General features: G+C 37.2%; 1 protein-coding gene across 1 annotated transcript in view; it reads right to left on the reverse strand.

Moving 5' to 3' along the window:
• The window catches only part of LOC142341352 (carboxypeptidase D-like), a 58,195-nt gene that overhangs the window by 29,967 nt on the left and 874 nt on the right, over positions 1-27,354 (reverse strand). Inside the window, exons 2-8 of the mRNA XM_075392279.1 lie at positions 25,031-25,210; positions 18,755-18,946; positions 18,403-18,566; positions 15,304-15,479; positions 10,576-10,824; positions 8,219-8,411; positions 2,138-2,288 (exon numbers count right to left, since the gene is read on the reverse strand). Of these exons, the coding sequence (XP_075248394.1) occupies positions 2,138-2,288; positions 8,219-8,411; positions 10,576-10,824; positions 15,304-15,479; positions 18,403-18,566; positions 18,755-18,946; positions 25,031-25,210 (1,305 nt within the window). The remainder of the gene's footprint in view (positions 1-2,137; positions 2,289-8,218; positions 8,412-10,575; positions 10,825-15,303; positions 15,480-18,402; positions 18,567-18,754; positions 18,947-25,030; positions 25,211-27,354) is intronic.

Below are 27,354 nucleotides of genomic sequence, written 5' to 3' on the forward strand. Positions count from 1 at the left end.
TTGATATAAATATGAAGTAGAAAACCAATTACATTTCCTTATTTACCACAAAAAAATATAGCCAACCTCCTGCATAGAACAAAATGTAGAACCATAGTTCAAAAATTGGAAACAATAGAATATTTTGCATTAAAATTGTCAAAAAATTTTTTAATATTGATTTTATGAAAATTTGGAAAACTAAACGCCACAAAATTATTCGATAATTACTAAGAGTAAAATAGGATCAGCAACAGTACGCACCAATACTTTTTCTAGTAAATAAACCCAAAAACAAACAAAACAGAAATATTGGACTGAAAACTGAAAAAAATTGGGCATGCATGTGTAGAATTCTATAAAACGAAAATACTTCACGTTATAAGGATGGATTCAATGCATGAAATATCCAAGTTGAATTGCAATATGCACTACTTTTTGAAAAACATCCGCTTTAAGACCCAAAATGAGGAAACGAATTTAAAAAAAGCCAAAAATGAATTAAAAAATTGGGAAATATGTGCTGATTTAAAATTTAAAATGCATTATCAAACTCTCAATAACACTGTGGTATCAATTTCAGAGTTTCACATATTAATACAGCTTCTATTAAAAACTATTTCCACAAAAAATTTAGCTATAAGCAAAAGAAATTGGTCCAAATGGACAAAAATTGGCCAAAAATGGTTATCTATATGCTGCATTCTGTCAAAAAACACTTTTCAAAGTCTAAAAGTCATTCACTGATCAAAGCGCATGATCAAAAAACTTCTATCGCTCAGAAAAAACTAGTTCACACGGCAATTTTACTCTTTCGCTTTTAGGTCAAAACGTTGTTTGAACAAGTAGTATTCCGGTTAAAAAAACCTTAAGGAAACCAACACTCCTCTTCGTGTCGCAAAACAACCAAGAGAAGGCCAATAATAGCCCCAGCTATCGCTGTGCTGCTATTAATAATACAAAAACTGCTAAAGCCCAAAATAGCGAAATGAGAATAAATGGATCAAAATTTAGTATTAAGTTTAATAAACGCTTAAAATTGTCAAAAATAGACCAAGGCGTACAATTAATTGCTCACATTTGTGAAAACATAAACCGACCAACGTCGGATGAATTGCTATCGAACGAAAGGAGGAAGAATTTAATTTAGTGCTATATATTTTGAAAACTTTTGTCATGGTTGCAAAAACTCGGACGTCATAGGGAAACCAGCGACCTCTAGAATAGATAGGAGTCTGATATCTTAATCACTAAGCTGGAACGGCTACGCTCTTCAATTGCTCAAAGTCGCTTTCATATTAGCAACATACAATGAGAGCAATTCAGATCATTCAATACTCAAAAACAGTCAAGCAACAATTTTGCGCAAAAAAGACCATTACAATAATTGCTTCAAACATCGATCAAGAGTAATTTAAAACTTATTTGAGATGAAAAGAGCTAAAAATAAAAACTGCTCTGAAATTGCCGCACGTGATCAAAAATTTTGCTCGATTAGCAAAGACTTATTCACATTTATTTTTCTCCCTCTCTCTGGAAACATTGTATGAACAAAAACCACTCTATAACTTTGCTGCTATACACTCTGCTTTTGACTTTTGTTCAGCAGATTGACCCTTAATACTTGCTTCCGGGGGCATTTGACCTTATATCCTGTGAAACGAGAAGTCATTGATTAAACTGCTCTAAAATTGCCGCACGTGATCAAAATATTTGCTCGATTAGCAAAAATTTCATTCATTTTTCTCGCTCTCTCTGGAAACATTGTCTGAACAAAAACCACCCTATAACTTTGCTCCTTTACACTCAGCTTTTGGCTTTTGTTCATCAGATTGACCCTTAATACTTGCTTCCGGGGGCATTTGACTTTATATCCTATGAAACGAGAAGTCATCGATTAAAAAGAAAATACGTCACCATTACTCGTAAAAAACCAAGAGAAGGCCAATAATAGCTCACTAACGCAGCTATTGATCACAGCAACTCAAAGAAAAAGCAAATATTTCAGCTCGATGTTTTACCGGTTCTTTTCCATTATACTCCCCCCCAAGCTTAGTTGGGATATATAGTTGCCCCATTACCGATATTGTATCATAATGGTGCGCTATATTTTCGAGTGGGTACGCGCTATAATGGACAAGACTCGTTTTACCCTTACTATTATGTATTCTCTGTGCTACTAAGTCATCTTGCATCTCAAAATGTTCCGTTGAGGTCTTTCCACAATTCTGATGTCCTTTGGTTGCTGCACTCTCAAGATTTGAAGGGTAGAAGTAAGGCACAAAATGGATGACAGACCCGTCCACAAGCTAAACAAAATCTGATAGGAGTTTGAGTTCAGAAAACTCTTTTGATAGAAAGAAGGAAAGAACCAATTTCTCAAAGAATTAATCTAATAAAAACCTGAAATTAAATCAAGTATTTCCCAGAGGACAGAAAAATAGGGTCACAAAACCAACTAGCATCTGCCCCATGCAGATCTCATTAAAATATTAAAACATTTTATTCAAAAAAGCCTTCAATTTTTTTGAAATTCAATTTAGATTCAATATAGTCTCAAGCGTTACGAAAAACTTTCAACAAGGACAAAGAACTTTATTAGTACAATGACATATTTTGACATGTGGTGGGGTGGTTGAGATCCATAAAGGCTGAACTACTGAGAAAAAGGTACTGTATTCAGACCGTCTTTACCAGCAAGCCAAGTGCACCCTTAAGCTTTTCGAACTTCCTTTCATTACCCGTGCTCTCATTTCTTGTTCAAGGCTGGCTTCATCTCTTACCAAAGTTTAATTTTGAACAAAGAGTGCAACGTTAACTAGTTATAACTTCTAAAAATGAACCTGAATAATACCAGCGGCTCCTTTCTACTCAACATTAAAAACTCCAAGCGAGCCCCATCTTCATGTTGACGACCATACAAAGTCAATGTTTGACAACAGAAGTCAATGATCAAAAAAACAAAGTCAATATTCAAAACTTAACCGGTAGATTGCCGGATAATAGCCGCCGTTGATTCCCCATTACCACGATTGGGATAGAAAGAAGAGAAACCAAAATTCATTTTGTACAAAAATATTTGTAAAGTGCGAACTATTCTGAAGTCATTTCGTAGTTGGACCTACACCTGCTTCTTAAAGAGAAGATGAAGGGGCGAGTATCTATACAAACAATCATAAGAGATTGTAACTAAGACATAAAAGAACAAAGTTCAAGTAGTGGGAATCTAATTATGGGCTTTACGGGATTATCCCGTTTCTATTTCTGAGTTCGTTTTTATGACTGCATTCAAATGAGATGCATTGCTGAGCAACTGCTGTTTAGAAGTGCTTTACGCAGAATGAGCGGAGTAAAAACTAGCCGAAATACGTCAAAAGAGATGTCACGTCAAATGTTGATGTCACGCAAAATAATCGCAAGATGCCACGCAAAATAATTAAGCTGTGAACAAGATAGAGCGAAAAAAAAATTAGCAGTCCTGAATTTCAATCCAAAGAATTGAATGAACTAAGCATCAAAATTTCTCCAGCAACATCAAACTTTTTTTTGCCAATAAAGCATCTGAAAAGAAATGCGCAGAACTAAACGAAAAATCTAAAAGCAATTTAAAATATTTTTTCCCTAAATCTAGTGTCGTAAAAAAATCATCGACAAAAGGAACACTTTATAAGAGTATTCACACTATACGCATCCTTCGATTTCATACACCATACAGCAGCCCTGCCAAACTCAATGAGAAAGATAAAAAGGCGCAAAAAACCAATTTGGCAAAATCACAATACTTCTTACAGTTAGTGGCCTAAGAAAAAACAATAAACTAAAAAATCAAAGACAGTATAGCATCTAACTTAACATTGAAAACATATTTTTAAACTCAAAGGACAAAACGAACCACAGATGAAGGCGAGATTCAAAAATTAACAAACATTTCAAAACCAATTGGCGTTTAAGTCATCCGAAATAAGACGACTAACAACTGAAGCCGATAAACGAAAAAAATTACGCCGCACTGGTAGGGTACAAAGAACTGTTATTACTGAAATTAAGCAACAAAACCACAAGAAATGCAGCAAAAATAGGCAGACTTTTTATATCCATAAATTCTTTTGAAAAAAAAACAAAATCAGGGAAACCCCTGCTATCATATCAAGCAACCAACTAGCTTCATTTAGGCCTCAATAGCAGCCAATTAGACGTTTCATTGATGGACATAATTGATCTGACAACCTAATTTCTTTGAAACAAAGTGTCAAAGTTGCAAAACTCACTAGCAGATATGAACACTTGATTAGGTTTATTGATGCTTAATTAGCAGCGGATAAGACCTGTCTCTAATGACGCTAATTGATGAGACAACAAACATTACAACATATACAGTCAAACTTAAAAAAATGAGTGATAAGACAGCCGAAAGGATAAATAAGAGCGCACAAATTCAATAATATTTTATGACAAGCATTGGTTTCAATGTCATTAGCTGGCGGTTCATGGATCCAAACAATTGCAAATAGGTGCAATTAGACTACACATGTAACCTTTTAAAAGCACTCAAAAGGCACTGAAACAGAAGTCAAATTGCCTCATGTGAAAATTCACTCATAAACATACCCGGCAGATTGCCGGATAATAGCCGCCGTTGATTCCAATAAGCATGATTGGGATTGAAAGAATAGAAGTTATCGAAAAAAAAATTTGTACGAAAACGTTTTTTAAGTCCGATTTATTTTGATGGCATTTCGTAGTTGAACATACTTCTGTTTCTTAGAGAGAGGCTACAAGGGCTACTATCAATACCAATAAGCATAAGAGATGGTAACAAAGACTTATAGGAACGACGTTCAAATAGCGGGCATCTAAAATTGGGCTTTAGGGTTTAACCCGTTTCTATTTCTGACTTCTATTTTTTATTCTGACTCTGTTCATTTTGAATTGCTTTGCTGAGCAACTGATGTCAAAATTCACTTTTAGCAGAATGAGAGAAGAGAGAAAGTCGCCAGAGAAGTCAAAAAGATTTCACGCAAAATGTCGAAAAAGCGGCAAAATGGTAAAGCGAAAAAAAGTTCGACGAAGTAAAAAAAAACATAGGACAAGTCCTGAAACACAATCCAAGGAATTGAATGAAAAACAGACCTAGTGTGCCACACCAGCAGATCAATTGAACAATCCCAGCCAAAAAGACAAAATCTCGAAAGTTGAGAAACTAAAAGAATCAAACTAAACAAAAAAGAACAATTCTTCCCAAATCTCTCGAAGCGTTTAACCTGAAAACCATTTATGACACAATGCAATATAGTCATTAACTCACGCAAAAGACTTGAAAGAGATTAATTTGACACTAAAGGTAGATAATCTTGGTAAAAAAAATGACAAATGCTTCAAAAAGAAATGTGACAAATGCTTCAAATGAAAAGGGAAAATTTAAGGATATTTTTCGAAAATATGTCTGGAAAAATGTTTAAAATCATTTTTTCTCTGTGGAGTTCTGTCTTGTAACTCATCTGAAACATTTTAAAAAAATTCGTTGGCCAATAAAGATAGTTAAACTCAGAACAGGACAAAAAAATTCAAAAAATTTGAAAACAATCAAAAAATTTGAAAACAATCAAAAAATTTGAAAACAATCAAATTGCAAGCTTTATTTAAAAAATAAATATTTGCAATCTAAAAAACAGAAAACTATTTTGTTGTCAATAGAAACTCTGCATTAACATACTAGCAAACTCAATAGCAGCAAACCCCTGGCCACTGAGGAAGAAGACTAAAACTTCAGGAAGTCAAAAAAATTATTTGAAAATCGCTAAAAATTGTAATATTAAAATCTTGAAACACATTCCCCATTACCACTAGAAACTATGCAGTAACTTATTATCAAAACCTAAAGGAAATGTTTTGGCTGATCGGGTTAGAGAAACCTAAAAATTGACAAAAATTTGGAAAAATTTGAAAAAATTGGCTTATGCCATGGCCAATAAAAATTTTGCAAAAAACTATTAACAGATCCTAGACGAGATTTCTTGCCCCCTGAAGCTGGAAAACTTGAATAATGACAATTTATGTCAGAAAATTGGGAAAAACTGCAAGTATTATAAAAAAAATGGTAAAATTTGCGAAGTTGAAAACCATTCCATTACCACTAGAAACTGTAAAATAACCTATTATTGTGACACCAAGAGCTGAAACAACACAAATATTCAAAAAACTTGACAAAAATTTTAAAAATTAGAATAAATTACTGTGTTTAAGGTTGGTGTAGCAATACATATAACTCTTAAAATGTCCATAAAAAGTAATTATGTCTTCCAAAAGACCTTTACCAAATTTACAAACCTCAATTTCAGACTGGTCCAACAAAATATCCGAAAAAGGACGAAGAAATTGCAACATTTTGGGCTCAAAAACTTCTGAAAATGACCTGTTAACTTGAATTACGGCCTTCCCAGTAGCTTCACCACTCTAAGTACTTGAAGAATTAATAAACGCGGCTAAGGGCCTCTAATGAAACTTGATGCCCGCTGAGCTTTACCTGATTATCCCGTTTTGAAAGCTCAAAGTCATGAAAAAAGGTGTGAAAACATCTTTAAAAAATAAAAAAAGACAAAGCACCAATAAAATCCAATTCTTGGATTGTAATAGGAGCGCTATAATAGCCGGCTGAGAAGATGAGGGCGGCTATTAAAAACGAAAAAAATATGTCCATACACCAAATTCTCATTCCCCTTGAAAAGTAGTTTGAAACAAAACCAAGCTGAAAACCAAGTAGTCATTTCGCTCAGTTTATTAGTCCAGCGCGACTGCAATCGACACTCTAATTTAAATTGTTTTGTGAAAAAATAGCGCGCCAATACAATAAATCTTTGAATTGTAATAATAAAAACATAGCCGACAAACTGCCGCCTTTGACGGACTTGATGCACATTGGAATTGAAGCAAAGAAAAAGAGAACAGAAAGAAATTGACCTCACTTTTTTCTGTTTTTTTAGTGTCAAAAAGTGTTCTGATTTGGTGTGCAATTTCAGTTAAAATCTAACACTATTAATTTAGCTTCTAAACTGAAAGCTATCATGCTTAATACTGATGCCAGTTAGCAATCGCTCTTATGAACTTTGATAATCTAATGCACTATGACTTCATGACTGGGCTTTATCGGTTTATCCCCTTTTCTTTTGATTTTGCTCTTTGGACTTTGACCGTATTCACTACATTGCGTAATTCAATGGGTGAAAGAATTTAAAATCCATTCAGTTGAAACAGTGAGTGGGGTAAGTCAAAATTCACGCGCGAAAATCGCGATGTGTTTAGATCGCGATAATCAAAAGCGAAAAATGAGAATTAGGGTTGGGGGAGCTAGCCGAGCGGGGGTTTCAGGCGATGGGGGTTTTGGGATGGAGAAACGGAGGGCGGTTCAAATCGCCAAGTGAAGGAGGTCGAGGAGTGGACGGGGTAACTGAGAGTGGGGTAAAACTCAAGATTAATAAGCACCCTCCACCCCATGAATTTATGCCTCCTCAAAAATCATTTGTTAATCGCATACTTAGAGACTAGTAAGACGTAAGGCTCTAAGAGAGTTGCCACTTAACGCCCTCGGGATTTTACCTGTTTATCTCGCTTTTTCAGGTCGAAAAGATAAGTGTCAGTTGAAACATTGGTCAAGCGAAAAATTGTTCAAGAAAAGACTGCAGGACTAATATAATTGCCATAAACGTCGTTTGAGAGCGATTGATAAGTTTGGAATTTGCATGCTTTGATGCATCATATATAACTTTTACGCCCCCAGGTGCACGTGCTATTTTCTACTTAGTAACGAGCTTTATAACAACTGGGGTTGTAAAAGACTCTAGGGGGGCAGAAGATCCATTTTACAATTCTAAATTCATGGCAAACACATCGGTTATTCAGCACACCGTTTATGCCAAATAATGCTATCATAAATTTAGTAAGCCACAAGCCCATAATCGAAATCCACAGGATTGCTAAGCAGAAGCTATGACTAGACATGGTGGTCGTTGATGGTTCGAGCATCATACAGTGCGGTAATTTTTTCTTCGCCAATAAATTGAATGATGATTTGTTAGTTTTACTACGCTAAAGTCATCACAGACTTGATCAATCCAATTCTTTCGTTGATCTTGAGAAACGAACTCTCCGAGAAATCTAAATCAAAGTCTAAATCGAAGAAATCTAAAGAAATCGAAGTCTCCGAGTTCATAAACTAACGATCACAATGTGACCTTTTACTCACTTCTTTTATTTGTTGATTGCCCGCTTGATGAGACAGAATGAGTTCAGCCGCAAACGTGGAGAGATCAATTACTGATCTTATGTCGTCTTTGAACAGTCCACCGAATAAAGCCATGTGAGGAACGTCTGAGGAGTTCTTAGATCCCGAAACTTCCAGATCTATCAGCTGGAACCCCTCCACGTCAGAACCCAAACTGAAATTCAACAAATTATTATCAATGCCATATATAAGTCAGTTCAGAAGTCATTTCCTCGAATCGTATATGCTGATCACACAATTTACCAAAACATGTTCAGCATATTGTCAGACAACAGCCGCGAAAAAGAATGCGTCGACATTTACTTAACAGACAACTGGGACTAAAGATAAATATAACTGACTAACGTCGGAAGAATTGCAATCGAACGACTAGTGGGAGCTCAAATCTATCGTAGCCCGCTTCAGTCGGGTGGGGGGGGGATAACTAAATTCACTAAGGGGCTTCAAATGACGTCGTCATTAGAGGTTATTGTACACCATTATAACCACTGACAAAAATTAAAGCGAACAAAATTACAATTTTGCGGCACTTTTGACTTTTAGTACTGAACTGCCTCCATTTGAGTGCAGCCACTGAATGGGCGAGAAATTTAGATAGCAGATGGTCGGAAAAAGCCGATCGGCATAACACCGATTGAGCTCGACGGAACAAAAAAACATCGATAAAAATTGATTGTTGTACAAAAACATTTTTAGCAAACCATTTTGATTGGAATGCGTAGTTATCCATACTTCTGTTTCTTAACGAGAGGATGCAGCGGCTAGCGTCAATGCTAAAACGCATTAGAGATGTTAACTAAGACTTATAAGTCGTCATTTCAAATAGCGGCCATCTAAAATTGGGCTGTATGGGATTCTAACTTGATTCCGTGTTTTTATAATGATTATGTTCATTTTAAATTAATTTGCTGAGCAAATGCTGTTTAAAAGCACTCTGAGGAGAATGAGCGAAGAATGAAACTAGCCTAAAAAGTTGAAAAATTTTCATGCAAAATGTTGAACAAGCAGTGAACTAAGGAAAAGCGAAAGTTGTCCGACGAAGTTAAAAACAAAGCAGGACATAGCAGATTGCCGAAAAATAGCCGCCGTTGCCGCGCTTGATGTACATCGGGATTGAAACAGAAAAAAAAGATAAATTGACCGAATTTTTTGTTTTTTTTTCAGTGTCAAAAAGTGTTCTAATTTGGCGTGCAGTTTCAGTTCTAAAACTACACTGAATTCAGCTTTTAAACTGAAAGCTATTAAACTTAATACCAATGTCAGCTAGCAAACACTCTAATGAACTTTGATACCCGAATTCTCATTGACTTAATGACCAGGCTTTATAGGTTTATCCCGTCTCTATTGATTTTGATCGTTTTTTTTACTTTGACAGTATTCACCACATTGCATAACTCAATGCTTGAAAGAATTTAAAATCCATTCAGTTGAAACAGTCAGTGAAGTAAGTAAAAAGTCAAACGTAGAAATCGTGACATGTAAAAAAAAGTAATCAAAAGGAAAAGCGAATTTTAAAAAAAGGAGAGCGCCTGCATAATAGTCATTCAGAGGCTGACGGCGGTTATTGAAAAAGACGAAGATTTTTCATTGAATAAACAAAATCAGATTAAGAATGGACTATGAATGGACTGCCAAAACTATTTAGAAAAAGTCCGATAAAGAAATCGAAAAAGAACCAGCCAAAATCAAGGTCACATAGCCGCATATGAACAAAAAACCACAATTGAGAAAGACTATTTTTGTTCAAGCACCGTTTTATCACTCTACTTTGAAAATACGGTGACCAATATCATGACTTCACTTTGACTTCCAAAATCATGAAAATATGTGAACAGATCTTTAAAAAAAGACGGCGCCCCAATACAATTCAAATTCTTCGAATTGTAAAAGGAGCGCTATAATAGCCGGCTGAGAAGATGAGTGCGGCTATTAATCACGCAAAACTAAAATGTCAGGGGCATAAAAGTTGCTCCAAAAGTCTAAACGGTCACGCGAAAATTTTGCATAAAGAAGACCAACACGTTTACATTAATTACTTTGTTCGTGAACAATTAATCAGCTCTCAAAATCAGAACCCTATCGAGCAATCTAAAAATTCCGGTTTATCAGAGCGGACTAAAATAAGTTCTATAGCAGCTACACCAGAAAGCCTTTCCATCGAGAGCTTTTTAAACTAACCGAAATATCAACTATAAATATTTACGCAGTAAAATTTGTTGATCAATATAGCTGAAACAACCAATTGATCCATGAGATAAACTATATTTTCGATCTTTGGGCATCAAAATTCACTTTGGTATCATAGCGCATCCACTCACAATTTCAAAGTTGCAAAATCCGGAAACACTTTTGAGAGAGCTTTGAACAAGTACAACATCTCTTCATAAGAGGTCAAATTGAGCTTCAAATCCCCGATTGTGGTAGCATTGGCAAGGTTCTGCTCCAATTGAAATTGTCTATTTGTTTGATTGACAGGCTTCAGCACAAATGTGAGTCTCTGTGCACTGTGTGGGGGTCCACTTCTGCGAGTTTCACTCACAAATATTTGCCTCGTCTGCGGCAAGAATCTAAAATGAACCTGATTGTACATAATTTCCATAACCCTATATTTACCACACATGTTGCTTTCACATGAACAACATAAACCGAAATAAACTCCCGCGAATATAGCGATGAATATACCGGTTAATGTAGCGAAGATAGCGGGTTATACTATGAAAGAGTAATTTGAATCACTCAAAGACCGAGAAGTCAAGAGTGAAAAAGTAAATCAAAAAGTCAAATCCCTCACGCGAGAACAAAAATGGACAAGCAAAAATTGTGCATGAAAAGACAGACAATTTATGTAAATAATAATTTGACGTAGAATAAACCATTAAAACGCCATAATAGACTAAACCAGCGTTTGACAGTATGGTATTCGCCTAAAGTAATCGGGCAGATTGCTGAGCGAAATGGACTTGAGGGCCGTAGAATCCAGACGAAAACAGATACAGAAACGAGTTGTAAAGGTTAACAACGCAGCTTAAAAATTTGTTTAAAATACTTTGAGCGATAAGTTAACATGGCTCGTTAAAATTCACTCCGCAGAAGAAACCTTTAATTTCCATGTGTAATTCAGGTCTCTTATTAGGGACCTTAATTACATATATGAGTTTCCTTGACCTTAAATTAACTCAACTTAAGATTGTTGAAGAGCGATCTATTTGAGTGAGGTAAGTTACGTATGATCGAAATATAATCATGCAAATGACGTTAAAACTTTCGCTATATCGAGTTAGAATTGTCACTCGTGAAAATCCGTCAGTGTGGGGAAGAAGTGATTCAGAAAATTTTGCTTTCAGATTTGTTGTGTGGAGTAATGCAAAACAAAAAAAAACGCATCACACGCCAAAAAGAAAAAAAGCCGAAAAATTCCAGAAGCGACACAAAGCGTCGGAACTTCAAGAATAATGCTGTAAATAAGGCCGCAACCATTATCTTTTGGTATAATACAGTCTTTACCTCACCAAATTTGATTAAAATATTTCAAAATATTACACCCTTGTCATAACGAGACCGATTTGACCATTGCCGCTTCATTGAAGCAAGCTAAATAAAAGAAATACTACGTCACTCAGAAAGCATCCAAAAAACCTCACAGATTTAAAGCTGAAGACAATAATATTGACTATCATAAAAAATATTATTAAGTCATAACTGCTAACGTTGAAAAATGGCCAAATTTAATGGGATCGACAAATACTAACGGGATAAAAAACTCACCGGGCTAAAAATTTCCAATGAAAAAATCATTATAATGGTCTTAAAAATAAGAACTTAGCGAGCCAAAATACACATTCGAAATCATAGAGCAGCTAATGCTCTTAGAAAATGAGGTAAATAACATTAAAAAATAAACGCTAGAATTCAAGAAAATACCAACTTTATCTTTATGGCTTGACTATGGCAAAATAAATTAACCATGAAGATAACTAGTGAACAGAACCAAAATGCAAAAAGGGCCGATAATTCTTTGCTGCAAAAAATCGTTTACTGCCACAGAAAACAAATAACAGCCAAAACTTATAGAAATTCCAACAAATTTTTAACTCCGATTATAATAAACGAAAGAAAAAAAAACCAAAACAAAACAAAAAAGTCAACGAAAAACACTAAAACCATAAAACTTTTTGAGCAACTGATAAAGGAAGAGTGACAAAACGTAATAGTCTTAGAAGAATGCTAAAAGGATAAAAGCTAGAATGTGGAGAATACGAAAACATTGTAAAAACAAAAAGAAGCAAAAAGACTTTCGTTAATTTTGCGAGTTAAAAATCAAAGATTAAAAAATAGAGAAAAAAAGAAAAAATTATTATTTAGCATTCGAACCATGGAAAAATTACAACGCCATCCTGTGGTTTAAATAGAAAAAAGTAAGTAAATCAAAGGTTCGAAATAATTAATATTTTGCAAATGAAAAGTGTCGAAAAAGAGTTTAAATTCCACTATGAAGCTAACTGTTACTGAATTACAAAGACAAAACTAAAAATTATTAGAAAGAAACACGAAAAAGAAATTCCTAACAATGCATTGAACAAAACCAAAAACCAAAACAAAACCCCAAAACTCCGATTCGTATTTGTACAAATTTATAAAACCGAGAAACCTCAAAATAAAATGAGGCGCTCAATACATGAATAGTCAAAGGAAATTTGCCATATACAGCAATTTTTTGAACAGAAATCCGCACAAATATCCAACCATTTAAAAACATAGCTGGCAGATTGCCAGAAAATAGCCGCAATAGCTTCGTAGATCTGCAGTCTCAAAAAAACAGACCCAAAAATTCGTCTCTTCATTGAAGGCTGACATGTAATATTTGGATTAAAATCTGTAAAGTATTTGCTGCCTCTATTAGCTGCTCTCAGATAACTTTCATTTAGAGTGACACAACCACTTTTGACCTTATCTCTTTGAATTAAAGAAAATAAAAGTCAATTTCAAAGAGAGGAAGTCATTTTTGAGAGTGAGGTAAGTCAAGTGTGACCAAAAACTTGATCACGCAAATGAACAAAAAAACTCGCTCGACTAAGAACAAAAAATGATGTCACGCACGCAGTTCAGTTGAAATTGCATGAACGAATGAACAAAAAGCAGATTTGAAGTGGTTGTGACGTCAAATGGTCGTAAAAATAGCGACGACGAAATAAAAAAAACCAAGAGAAGGTCAATAATAGCCCAGCTATCGCTGTGCGGCTATTAAAAAACAGAAAATCAATGTCAAATGCCGCATGTGGACATAGAAGCACTAGCAATAAATTGAAATTCGGTTCCAACAAAAAACTAGGCCTAGAATGAACGACGAATGGACCGGAAAACCATTTAGAAAAATTCCGGTCCAAAAAATAAAAAAAGTAAAAATCAAAGTGAAATTGCCGCATGTGAACAAAAAAACCACTAGCCAAGAAGCAAACTTTTGTTCAAACACTGTTTTCTCAAACTACTTCAAAATTAGAGCGAAAAAAGTTAGCGCCGGAAAACCACTAGTTTCTCGCTCCACTTCCTGTTTCGACGTGACCAAAATCACTACTCCAATTTGACTTCAAAAATCATGAAAATGTGTGAACAGATCCTTAAAAAAAGACAGCGCCCCAATAATTCAAAAGAGCGCCTAAATGCTACCCGTTTTAGAGGCTAACGGCAGCTATTAATCACTCAAAACCTGAAAAAGTCACTTGAGAAGTCAACGATTAATCTTGAAGAAATGCGCAAAACGGCCAAGCAAAAAATTTGCATAAAAAACACACACGCTTACAATAATTGCTTTCATTCGAAAGCAATTAAAAAGCAATAATCTATTGGGATACATATTAATGCAGCATCAATCTAAAAATATTTTGACAAAAACAAATTTAAACATACCCGGCAGATTGCCGGAAAATAGCCGCCGTTGATTCCAATAAGCATGATTGGGATTGAAAGAAAAGAAGATATGGAAAAAAAGATTTTTGTACAAAAACATTTTTTAAGTCCGATTTATTTTGATGACATTTCATAGTTGGACATACTTCTGTTTCTTAGAGAGAGGCTACAGGGGCTATTATCAATACCAATAAGCATAAGAGATGGTAACTAAGACTTATAGGAACGACGTTCAAATAGCGGGCATCTAAAATTGGGCTTTATGGGGTTTATCCCGTTTCTATTTCTGACTTCAATTTTTTATTCTGACTCTGCCCATTTTAAATTGCTTTGCTGAGCAACTGATGTTCAAATTCACTTTTAGCAGAATGAGAGAAGAGAGAAACTAGCCTAAAGAATTAAAAAATATTTCACGCAAAATGCTGAAAAAGCGGCAAAATGGTAAAGCGAAAAAAGTTCGACGAAGTAAAAAAAATAGGAGCGCTATAATAGCCGGCTGAGAAGATGAGGGCGGCTATTAAACATAACCGACTTATGTTGGGCGAACTGTGAATGAGGCGGGGGTGGCAGGTTGCTGTGGGTGGGTGGAGGGGTCAACCTCTAAGAACCGCCCTTCACAACATAAGTATAAGTCTCCAAAAGTTTCCAGATTCTGTGAATCGCATACTTGGAGACTAGTGAGCTGAAAGGCTCTAAGAGAACTTAATGCCCGACAGGCGCTACCTGTTTATCCCGTTTATGAGTACAAAAAGTCAGGTGGGTCAGACGAAATATTGTTGAAGCGAAAAATTGCATAAAAAGACCGACAGGACTAGCATAATTGCGACAAATTTCAAAATGAAACCAAATGGACGAAAAACGGTCACCTGTATGCGCCATTCTCTCTAAAACAATTTTCAAAGTCGAAAAGTCTCATTCACTAAACGCAGCGCATGAACAAAAAATTAATCTGGCTCAGAAAAAATTAGTTCACACGGCAATTTTACTCACTTTCGCTTTTAGTTCAATACGCCGCTTGAACAAGTAGTGAAAAAACCTCAAGACAATTAATACTCCTTATCGAGTTGCAAAAGCCAAGACCACTTCCATATAGTTGCAACCAGCTTCAAATCTATAAAAAAAATCCTCAGCTGAGTACATACCCCTTAGCTGATGCTGTGACTGTATAGAATCTTCCAGGTGCCAGCAGTCGCCAGAACTCCCCTTGCGAAGTGCAGTTCATGTCGTGTCCAATCTCAGACACAGATATTACACATTCACTCAACGGAGTCCCATCGCTAGTCAAATTCCGTACAATGCCAGATACACCAATGTGCGCCTAAAAAGATACGCATAAGGAAAACAATCGACTAAAGTCGGAAGACCTGCTCTCGAACGTCTAGAAGGGGTGAGAGCGAAGTTCACAAAGCGGCTTCAAATGAAGTCATTATAGTTAATATATACAACTATAGATTCAACGTGAAAAATCACCCCAACTTCTCCGCACTTGCATTTCACTTTTAGTAGTAAACTGCCGCCAATTAACAGCTTAAAATTGTAAATGAGCAAAAACCACTTGTCAGCACCGACTTATATTCTTGCAATCCTACATGCTGTTGATTACTCCACGCTAGCTGCACGAAAACGTTATGAGGAGACATTAACGGAAAAAAATCGAAGGTTCCAATTATTTTGTTTCAAGTTCCCAAAAAACTTGAAATAATCGAGAAGTGGAAGGATGGTGCTGAGCGAGAAGGGCGAGGTTGTGGGCTGTGGGTGTGAACGAAATCTCAATTCCAACTTGATTTTTTTATTGACATAAAAGTCGAAGAATGTGTTGTGTGAACAGATCTTAAAGACAGCGCACAATCAGATTTCCATAAAAGGAGAGTTGCATAGGAAAAGAAATTGACAATTAAAAATGGAACTGCTTAATAAAAACGAACGTTTTCGAACATTGCGTTCATCGTCAGGTTGACTTAAAATTGATACACAATCGAATATTTACAAAGTATTTACACTTGTTTATGACAAATCTATCTAATTCTACTATATGGGTTATAATAACAAATTTTTGAATTTATTTACAGTATAAATTACTTTTACAACATTTTATCTAAATTTAATACAACCAACAAATCTATCTTCAATCCGGAGTTTTCAAATTTTCCGCGAATTTTGGTTTCTTTTCCTCAACAGGAGTTTGGCAAAATTTTTTGACAAAAAGGAGAGTGCCTACATTATTACCGTTTGAATAGCTGACGATGGCTAACAAATATAATCGTCTAACGTCAGGCGAATTGCTCTCGCCTGTGAGAAGGTCAAAGGAGCAGAAAAAATTAGCTGCGTTGTGTGTGTGTGTGTGGGGGGGGGGGGGGAGCCTTAATTGAAAGTTCGGTGTAGGACTGGAAGGTTTGGGCGGGCGGAGTGGGAGATTTAACTAGTGTCGAGAGTGCAGTGAAGTACAATATTAGGTGTGAAGCAAGGTGAGGGGGCGAAGTGGGATGGGTAAAATGAGAAGAAAGGTGGCCTAAACCACCAGAAAAATGTCCCTCAAACCACAATTTTATGTCCTCTCAGCGACTTCGATGATATGTACACTTTGAGACTAGTAAAGCTCTAAGAGAACTGCTCAGCTTTTTATTGCCGTCCGGTTATTACCTGAATATGCCGTTTTTGGGGACGATAAGTCAAATGGTCAGACAAAAAAAATATCGCAAAAGTTGGTGGGTACAAAAAACTGCTTTAAAAAAGACCAGCAGGACTTATATAATTACTACAAATTTGAGAGCAATTAAAAAGACAACTCTCCGATATAATTCAATTTTGTGAACAAAATAAAAAAAATAAAAGAAGAGCAATAATAACCTCGCTGGTGTCAGGACAGTTTACCCAATTCCATTTTACCTAATGCCATTAAACCCAATGCTGTTTGATATTTTCGTTCAAAAATCCGGCAAAAAATTAGCAACGGCTATTACACGTATGTTTAAACGGTTGCCTGACAACTTACCCAATGCCATTATGCCCAACGCACTTTGATATTTTCGTTGAATAATACAAACATAAATTAGCAGTCGCTTTAAACGTATGTTATGACATACTCAAGCGGATAATTTAATCCCATGTTCGGTTGTGATAGTTTCATATCAAGTCACATGGGCCGCTGAGGCATGGCCATTAAGTATGTTAAAACAAACACGTACTAGCGACTGCTAAATTGTAATCGGACTGAACGAAACTACCACAGTTCATTGAGTATAAGGGCATTGGGTAAATTGGCTAACAAATATAATCGTCTAACGTCAGGCGAATTGCTCTCGACTGTGAGAAAGTCAAAAACATTTAATAGCAACTGCTAATTTTCACTCGAATTATTTATTTAACGAAAATATCACAGTGCATCGGGTATAATGGTATTGGGTAAATCGTCAGGTAACCGGATCTTTTCTGTTCCCCCGTCCTATATAACCAGTCTGTTTGCACCCCCCCCCCCCAATATGTACTTTTCGTCCTTACAGATCCTTCAATTTAAGCACAATAAATTGCCGGCACCCGTACAAGATTGGATGGATTTTTGATACAAGTTGTCAACAAAATTAGTGTCACAAAGTCAATCCTATGGAAGATAAGCGCAAAAATAGTAAAAAACATGCATTATTATTTGTCTGCTTACATTATAAGCAAATTTGAATTACTGTAAATGTGTTTATTTCAAAAGTTCGCTGCATAATTAAATCGTAAATGCCGTTTGTGCATAATTGTATATGTAATTGTATAAAATGCAAACAGTATGCTATAATATGTGTAAGTGGGGGGTGCAAATGGACGGGGGGGGGGCAAAAACTGAAAAGATCCAGGTAACATCCTAGCTATCGCTTTGCCACCAAATGGCGATCAAGACTGCTCAGTTTGGAATAGAAAAAACGTCCTTGCTTTGAAACTGAAATTTCAAGAGCGAAAAAAGGGGCAAAAAACAATATAACCCGAGCCGCATAGTCCCCAAAGCTTTTGATTTTCACATCAGTAATAAGTAAATACGGGTCAACAATAGCATCAAAAACTAAAAACTGACTAAGCTCGGGAAAAAAAATTGTCTCGAACGACAGGTGATGGCTGGATTTATTTGCAGCCTGCTTCAGCGCTGCATGAGGTCGTAGCGCATGGTGCGATGTTTTCGAAAAATACAGTTACACGAGCAAAAATGTTGAAGAAAGACACATTATTTTCAATTTTACAATCATTTACAGATTTTAATTTACCATTCGAACAAAACTGATGAGTGATTCCCTGTTGTCCTGCCAATGTTGTGGCAATTCTACAGCGGGTGGTGCTTTCTCACACGACACCTCTATGCTCACTTCCAAAGTGTTGCTGAAATTGTAATTCGCATCTTGCATCCCACCTTCGAACGGGTACCAGTCACCTATTAACAGTAAAGATTCCGTTCAAGCGCACTTACACACCACCTTATCAGCGACATAGATAATAAAAGTTTAAATAGAACGCGATGAGCATGGATATGTGAACCAATATGCACCTAATAAGCTGGAATTTCTTTTACGGGGGATTGTAGTAACTTTTTTTATAGACATGGATGAAAGATTTATCAACCTCCAGACAAATATCCTCCTGGAAACTTTTCCTTTGGCCACTCTTTAGGACACGGGTATCCTCCCTTCATGCCAGGGTTAGTCTCAACGTAGTTGGCAGAGATGTATCTGAACACAGCTATATCTTCCACCTTTGTGTTCTTCGCATGGTCATACGGATAGCACACTACTTTGGAACCTCCGTGGTACGCCACTAAACAGGACAATATTCCATGCGAAACATGCAACGGAAAAATTAACTTCTCCGAGTACTAAAAATAAAAGTACTAATCAATACAGAAAAGGAGGGGACCGACAACGACATTTGTCTGTTACAAACTATCGATTTTTTGCAACTAAATTAAGTGCAACGTCGTGCTGAAAGAAAGACGGACAAGAACAAAATTGATTCACGATTTCTGGTTTTTGATAATTATGAATGGCTTGCATATTTTCAGAAATAATTTTGATAACATTACTCAAATGTCCGCTTCAAATATAATTCAAATTGATATTCTGTTAGTTTCCAAGTGCACTCTTATCAATGATAAATATAAATATGAAGGCTTTATCGTGTCCTTTACTCTTCTATTTAAGACTTTTGCTGACTGATTAAACGACCCACCAATAAACTATCTGACAAACCAAGTATTCGAGAAACAAAATCTCATATCTCATCTGCCTTCAAATTTGGTTAGAGTGCTTACTGGTTCAGAATACTGAAAACCCGTTGGTATAAAGTTTACAGAGAAGAATTGCGAATTCAGACAAGCTTAATTTTTTAACTGCATGGAGAATACAATGAATATTACCACACGGTTGTTATCGCGACCGAGAAGTTATCAAACTCCGAGGCGAAGCCGAGGTGTTATGATAACTTCGAGGGCGATAACAACCGTGTGGTATTTTTAATCAATACCTGTTGCGATCATTTCAAAATTGAACACAGTTTTATTGGATTTTTATTTTTTGTGGACAATTACATTTTCAAAGGAAAGTGATACTTCTTCGGATTTGTTCTTCGTTGTGTCTTCATGCCACCCCCTCACACACACCCATACACACATGCACGCACACACACACGCACACAAACGCAGACACGTACACACGCATCTACACACAAACACACACACACACACACACACACGCAAACAGACACACCCAAACAATAATTTTGATAACATTACTCAAATGTCCGCTTCAAATATAATTCAAATTGATATTCTGTTAGTTTCCAAGTGCACTCTTATCAATGATAAATATAAATATGAAGGCTTTATCGTGTCTTTTACTCTTCTATTTAAGACTTTTGCTGACTGATTAAACGACCCACCAATAAACTATCTGACAAACCAAGTATTCGAGAAACAAAATCTCATATGTCATCTGCCTTCAAATTTAGTTAGCGTGCTTACTGGTTCAGAATACTGAAAACCCGTTGGTATAAAGTTTACAGAGAAGAATTGCGAATTCAGACAAGCTTAATTTTTTAACTGCATGGATAATGCAATGAATATTACCACACGGTTGCTATCGCGACCGAGAAGTTATCAAACTCCGAGGCGAAGCCGAGGTGTTATGATAACTTCGAGGGCGATAACAACCGTGTGGTATTTTTTTAATCAATACCTGTTGCGATCATTTCAAAATTGAACACATTTTTATTGGATTTTGATTTTTTGTGGACAATTACATTTTCAAAGGAAAGTGATATTTCTTCGGATCTGTTCTTCGTTGTGTCTTCATGCCATCCCCTCACACACACCCATACACACATGCACGCACACACACACGCACACAAACGCAGACACGTACACACGCACCTACACACAAACACAAACACACACACACACACACACACACACAAACAGACACACCCAAACAATAATTTTGATAACATTACTCAAATGTCCGCTTCAAATATAATTCAAATTGATATTCTGTTAGCTTCCAAGTGCACTCTTATCAATGATAAATATAAATATGAAGGCTTTATCGTGTCTTTTACTCTTCTATTTAAGACTTTTGCTGACTGATTAAACGACCCACCAATAAACTATCTGACAAACCAATTGTTCGAGAAACAAAATCTCATATCTCATCTGCCTTCAAATTTGGTTAGAGTGCTTACTGGTTCAGAATACTGAAAACCCGTTGGTATAAAGTTTACAGAGAAGAATTGCGAATTCAGACAAGCTTAATTTTTTAACTGCATGGATAATACAATGAATATTACCACACGGTTGTTATCGCGACCGAGAAGTTATCAAACTCCGAGGCGAAGCCGAGGGGTTATGATAACATCGAGGGCGATAACAACCGTGTGGTATTTTTTAAATCAATACCTGTTGCGATCATTTCAAAATTGAACAGTTATTGGATTTTTATTTTTTGTGGACAATTACATTTTCAAAAGAAAGTGATATTTCTTCGGATCTGTTCTTCGTTGTGTCTTCAAGCCACCCCTTCACACACACCCATACACACATGCACGCGCGCACACACACACGCACGCAGACACGTACACACGCACCTACACACAAACACACACACACACACACGCGCGCGCAAACAGACACACACCCAAACACACACGGACACGAACGCACGCACACACACACACACGTACACGGACGCACACACACGCACACAAGCACCCACACACAAACACGCACACAAACACACACCCAAACACAAATACCCACACACACGCACAAACACACATACGCACGCACACACACAGCACACCACACATACACACACCCTCACATCACGCACCACACACAACACAAACCACCCACACCACACACACCCTCACATCACGCACCACAAACAACACAAACCACCCACACCACACACACACACACCACCTATACCACACACACACCACACAGTACACACTCCACACACACCACCCACACCCCACACCACACCACACAAGTTTTTTTAGACTACAAGTTTATCAAATTATTTCCATCATTAGACTACGACTTTATCACCACTCTGGTTACGGTAACAGTGGCGATAAAAGAGTGTGATAAACTTGAAGTCTAATGCTGAAGTGTTTTTCCAGTGTCGATCGGGCATTAAAATTTAAAAACTTTAAAAATTTAAATTTTATTTAACTGCTATTATCGCAACAGGTGTTGATTAAAAAACATACGAATGTGAAACATAGCCGGTAGAATACCGGAAACTACTCGAATCGTCGTGCAAAATAATCTCTACCCTTACTTGGACAAAATCAGAACATCGAAAAAAACCAATATAACATAAAAAAGGTTAAAATTTTTTCAGTTCAGGGGTGTGGGTAGGTGCCCACACCCTGAAGAAATGTGTTCAAGGGTATGCGGTGGGGTCGTAGAGTTGAATGTGGGGAAAGTTACGCCGCGGATGTAGTTGAGACACTAAGGGTAGATGATTGTAATCGCATAGTGACCGAGAAGATTGGTTTAGTTGTGCGTAGGGCAGGGAGCTCATGGCTAAGTTGGCGCTGAGCGCCTACACACAAACACACACACACACACAAACAGACACACCCAAACAATAATTTTGATAACATTACTCAAATGTCCGCTTCAAATATAATTCAAATTGATATTCTGTTAGTTTCCAAGTGCACTCTTATCAATGATAAATATAAATATGAAGGCTTTATCGTGTCTTTTACTCTTCTATTTAAGACTTTTGCTGACTGATTAAACGACCCACCAATAAACTATCTGACAAACAAGTATTCGAGAAACAAAATCTCATATCTCATCTGCCTTCAAATTTGGTTAGAGTGCTTACTGGTTCAGAATACTGAAAACCCGTTGGTATAAAGTTTACAGAGAAGAATTGCGAATTCAGACAAGCTTAATTTTTTATTTAACTGCATGGATAATACAATGAATATTACCACACGGTTGTTATCGCGACCGAGAAGTTATCAAACTCCGAGGCGAAGCCGAGGTGTTATGATAACTTCGAGGGCGATAACAACCGTGTGGTATTTTTAATCAATACCTGTTGCGATCATTTCAAAATTGAACACAGTTTTATTGGATTTTTATTTTTTGTGGACAATTACATTTTCAAAGGAAAGTGATATTTCTTCGGATCTGTTCTTCGTTGTGTCTTCAAGCCACCCCCTCACACACACCCATACACACATGCACGCACACACACACACACACACGCACACGCACGCAGACACGTACACACGCACCTACACACAAACACACGCGCGCGCAAACAGACACACACCCAAACACACACGGACACGAACGCACGCACGCACACACACACACGTACACGGACGCACACACGTACACAAGCACCCACACACAAACACGCACACAAACACACACCCAAACACAAACACCCACACACACGCACAAACACACATACGCACGCACACACACACACACCACACACACAGCACACCACACATACACACCACCCTCACATCACGCACCACACACAACACAAACCACCCACACCACACACACCCTCACATCACGCACCACACACAACACAAACCACCCACACCACACACACACACACACACACACCACCTATACCACACACACACCACACAATACACACACTCCACACACACCACCCACACCCCACACCACACCACACAAGTTTTTTTAGACTACAAGTTTATCAAATTGTTTCCATCATTAGACTACGACTTTATCACCACTCTGGTTACGGTAACAGTGGCGATAAAAGAGTGTGATAAACTTGAAGTCTAATGCTGAAGTGTTTTTCCAGTGTCGATCGGGCATTAAAATTTAAAAACTTTAAAAATTTAAATTTTATTTAACTGCTATTATCGCAACAGGTGTTGATTAAAAAACATACGAATGTGAAACATAGCCGGTAGAATACCGGAAACTACTCGAATCGTCGTGCAAAATAATCTCTACCCTTACTTGGACAAAATCAGAACATCGAAAAAAAACCAATATAATATAAAAAGCGTTAAAATTTTTTCAGTTCAGGGGTGTGGGTAGGTGCCCACACCCTGAACAAATGTGTTCAAGGGTATGCGGTGGGGTCGTAGAGTTGAATGTGGGGAAAGTTACGCCGCGGATGTAGTTGAGACACTAAGGGTAGATGATTGTAATCGCATAGTGGCCGAGAAGATTGGTTTTGGTTGTGCGTAGGGCAGGGGGCTCATGGCTAAGTTGGCGCTGAGCGCGCGGGGGGGGGGGGGGTGATATGAGGCTGGGGTCTATAAGTAAGACGGATATTAGGTGACGGGAGAAGTAGGGGTAGGAGTAAGGACTAATTACGGTTACCAACCTCTCACAATTACCTTTCCACCGTGAATAATACCCGGAGATATTAACAAGAGTAAAACATAAAACAGCATAGCTGGCAGAATTCCAGAAAAAAGATAGTGAAGGAAACGGACGAATTTTTTTTTTTGATATATGCTGAGATATATTTTGATTACTAATCTGTATAAGTTAATGCTGCTTCTATTAGGTGCTCTCAAATAACTATCAATTAGAGTGACACACATTAACTTGACCTTATCTCTTTGAATTAAAGTTAAGAAAAAGTCCATTTCAAATGAAGAAGTAATTTTTGAGAGCGAGGTAAGTCAAGTGTGGTCAAAAACTTCATCACGCGAATTAAAACTCGCTCCACTAAGAATTGGAAATAACGTCACGCACGTAATTCAGTAGAAATTGCATGAACAAATGAAATCATAACAGACTAAACGTCGGAAGAAGTGCTCTCGAACGACTAGTGGGAGCTCTGATCAATTGCAGCGTGCTTCACTCAGGGGGAGCCTATATGGGACTAAGAAAATCAATAGCGGGTTTTAAATAACCAAATTTGAGGTTAAAATAAACCACTATCAAGATTTAAAGTGAAAAATGGAACCAGTTTCGGCGCACTTTTGATTTGACTTTTCGTATTAAACTGCCGCCAATTGAGTTCAGCTGCTTGAAATTGTGATTGAGAGAGACTTTAAGATGACGCGATATGCAAAATGTCAAGGGCGTAAAATTCACTCGTAAAACCGTCAAGCCCGACGAAAAATTGGTCAAGCAAAATATTGCATTAAAAAGCACTAATTCTTCCGATTACCAATGCCATCACCGTTGCAAAGTGGTGCGATTTTTATATTTCTTTATATTTCTCCTTTATATTTCTTAAAATTATATTTATTCATTTATTACCTGAAACTTTTACTCTCAACTTTTACTCTCACTTCAGCTCACTTCATAACAACTTTTACTCTCACTTCAGCATAACCGTAAATATTTTCGCAGTGTTCAACTTAACTTACAAGAGAGAAGGAAAGGGTGACTGTGCATCCAGTGTATTAAGTTCTGCGTTTCCACTTGCAGCTTTTGGAGGGACGCAGGGGTTCCATTGTAGTGAAAATCCCTATTCAAGTCTTTCTTATTCCCGTTCTCCCTCCCCTCCGCCCACACATCATCAGATTCTGCAGCTGTCAAGTCGTACTCTGAGGAGAATAAAAAGAGTAGATTAAATGAAAGTGAAAAAGTGAAAACTTCATATATCAAAACGCAAATTATTGCATCAGATTTCAGAATCTGTTCATTTTGTATTTACCAATTTACCTTCTTGTAAACTTTTTGAAAAGGCAGTTGCTTTTCTTAACTATGAGAGATTTGGTTGACCATTTTTGAACAAGAACTAATTGTCAATTTCGAACATAAACCAACTAACTTTCCATAAATTGCTCTCGAACGACAGGCAGGGTAATTTAATTCAAGAGCTGTAGCCTAGATAAATTTTTCTTTATAGGTACAAAATATTCCCACCAGGGAGGGATTCAAACACTCGCTTTACCGAGTTCTCGACATAACCGACTAAACGTCGGAAGAATTGCTCTCGAACGACTAGTGGGAGCTCTAATCAAGTAAAGCCTGCTCCAGTAGGTGGGGGTCTAAATTGAACTAAGAAGATCACAATAACAACATTAGAGGTTAACATATACCATTGTTAAGATTTAAAATGAAAAATGACACCAGTTTCGGCGCACTTTTCAGTTGACTTTTAGTATTAAATTGCCGCCAATTGAATTCAGCTGCTTGAAATTGGGATTGAGAGAGAATTTTAGATCACACGAAACGCAAAAAGTTAAGGGCGTAACAGTCACTCGAAAAGTCAAAACTGTCAAACGAAAATCTTGCATAGAAAAACATAGCCGGTAGAATACCGGAAATGACTCGAATCGTCGTGCAAAATAATCTCTACCCTAACTTGGACAAAATCAGAATATCGAAAAAAAACACTAGAAATAACAAAAATAGTAGACCAATATAACATAAAAAGCGTTAAAATTTGTTGACATCAGGGGTGTGGGTAGGTGCTGGTGGGGGGGGGGGGGGGGGGGGGGGGGTTGGTAGGTGGGGGCAGATAGGTGGTGGTGGGGGGTGTAGTTAGGTGGGTTGGGGGTAGGTAGGTACGTGGGGGTGGGGGGTAGGTACGTTGGGGTTGGGGGAGTAGGTAGGTTGGGGGGGGGGGGGGTAGTTTTTTTTTGGGGGGGAGGGCGGATAGGTAGTTAAATGGGATCAAATTTTCTCGAATTGACCTCTTCACCTTGAATTACAGACTGCTACTAATTGCTATACATTACAAACTAAGCTATTGTTAAAGTCCAATGTTCGAAAACAGAAGTCAACAATCAAAAACGGAGGTAAAAGCTCGAATAGAAAGAAGTCAAAAATCAAGTCATGAACAAACTTGGTTTCTATTAAAAAAAACATAGTCGGTAGAATACCGGAAACGACTCAAATCGTCGTGCAAAAAATCCCGAACTCTAACTTGGACAAAATCAGAATATCGAAAACACTGGAATTAACAAAAATAGTAGACCAATATAACATAAAAAGCGTTAAAATTTTTTCAGTTCAGGGGTGTGGGTAGGTGCTGGTGTGGGGGGAGGGTAGGTAGGTGGGGTGGGGGGTAGGTACGTTGCGGGGGGAGGGGGGTAGGTAGGTACGAGGGGGGGGGTAGGTACGTTGGGGTTGGGGCGGGGGGGTAGGTACTTTAGGGGGGGTTAAAAAGGTACGTGGGGGTGAGTCTTTGGGGGGGGGGGGGTTAGGTAATTGAAAGGGATCAAATCTTCTCAAATTGACCTCTTCATCTTGAACTACAGACTGTTACCAATTGCTAAACATTACAAACGAAGCTACTGTTAAAGTCCAATGTTCGAAAACAGAAGTCAACAATCAAGAACGGAGGTAAATGCTCGAACACAAAGAAGTCAAAATTCAAGTCATGAACAAACTTGCTTTCTGCTAAAAAAAAACCTGTAGAATCTCAATACTCCTCTTCGAGTCGTAAAAACTTGTAGAATATCAATACTCCTCTTCGAGCTGTAAAAAGACACATACGTTTACAATAATTGCTATGAACTTCGTTAAAGAGCAATTAACAGTCAATTTTATTTTATTAACAAATTTTATTTCAGAAAGAGGGCAACTTAGATCACTAAAAAAAAGGAACTCAAACGTGAAAAAGTCCCTTGAGAAGTCAAAGAATGTTCTAGGAAAACGCCAAAACGGTCTAGTGAAAACTTTGCATAAACAACACCAACACTTTTACAATAACTAGCTTGCCCGTAAAAACATTTCGAAA

Source organism: Convolutriloba macropyga, chromosome 6, assembly GCF_964194025.1.
Source record: "Convolutriloba macropyga chromosome 6, txConMacr16.3, whole genome shotgun sequence".
Classification (NCBI taxonomy): domain Eukaryota; kingdom Metazoa; phylum Xenacoelomorpha; order Acoela; family Convolutidae; genus Convolutriloba; species Convolutriloba macropyga.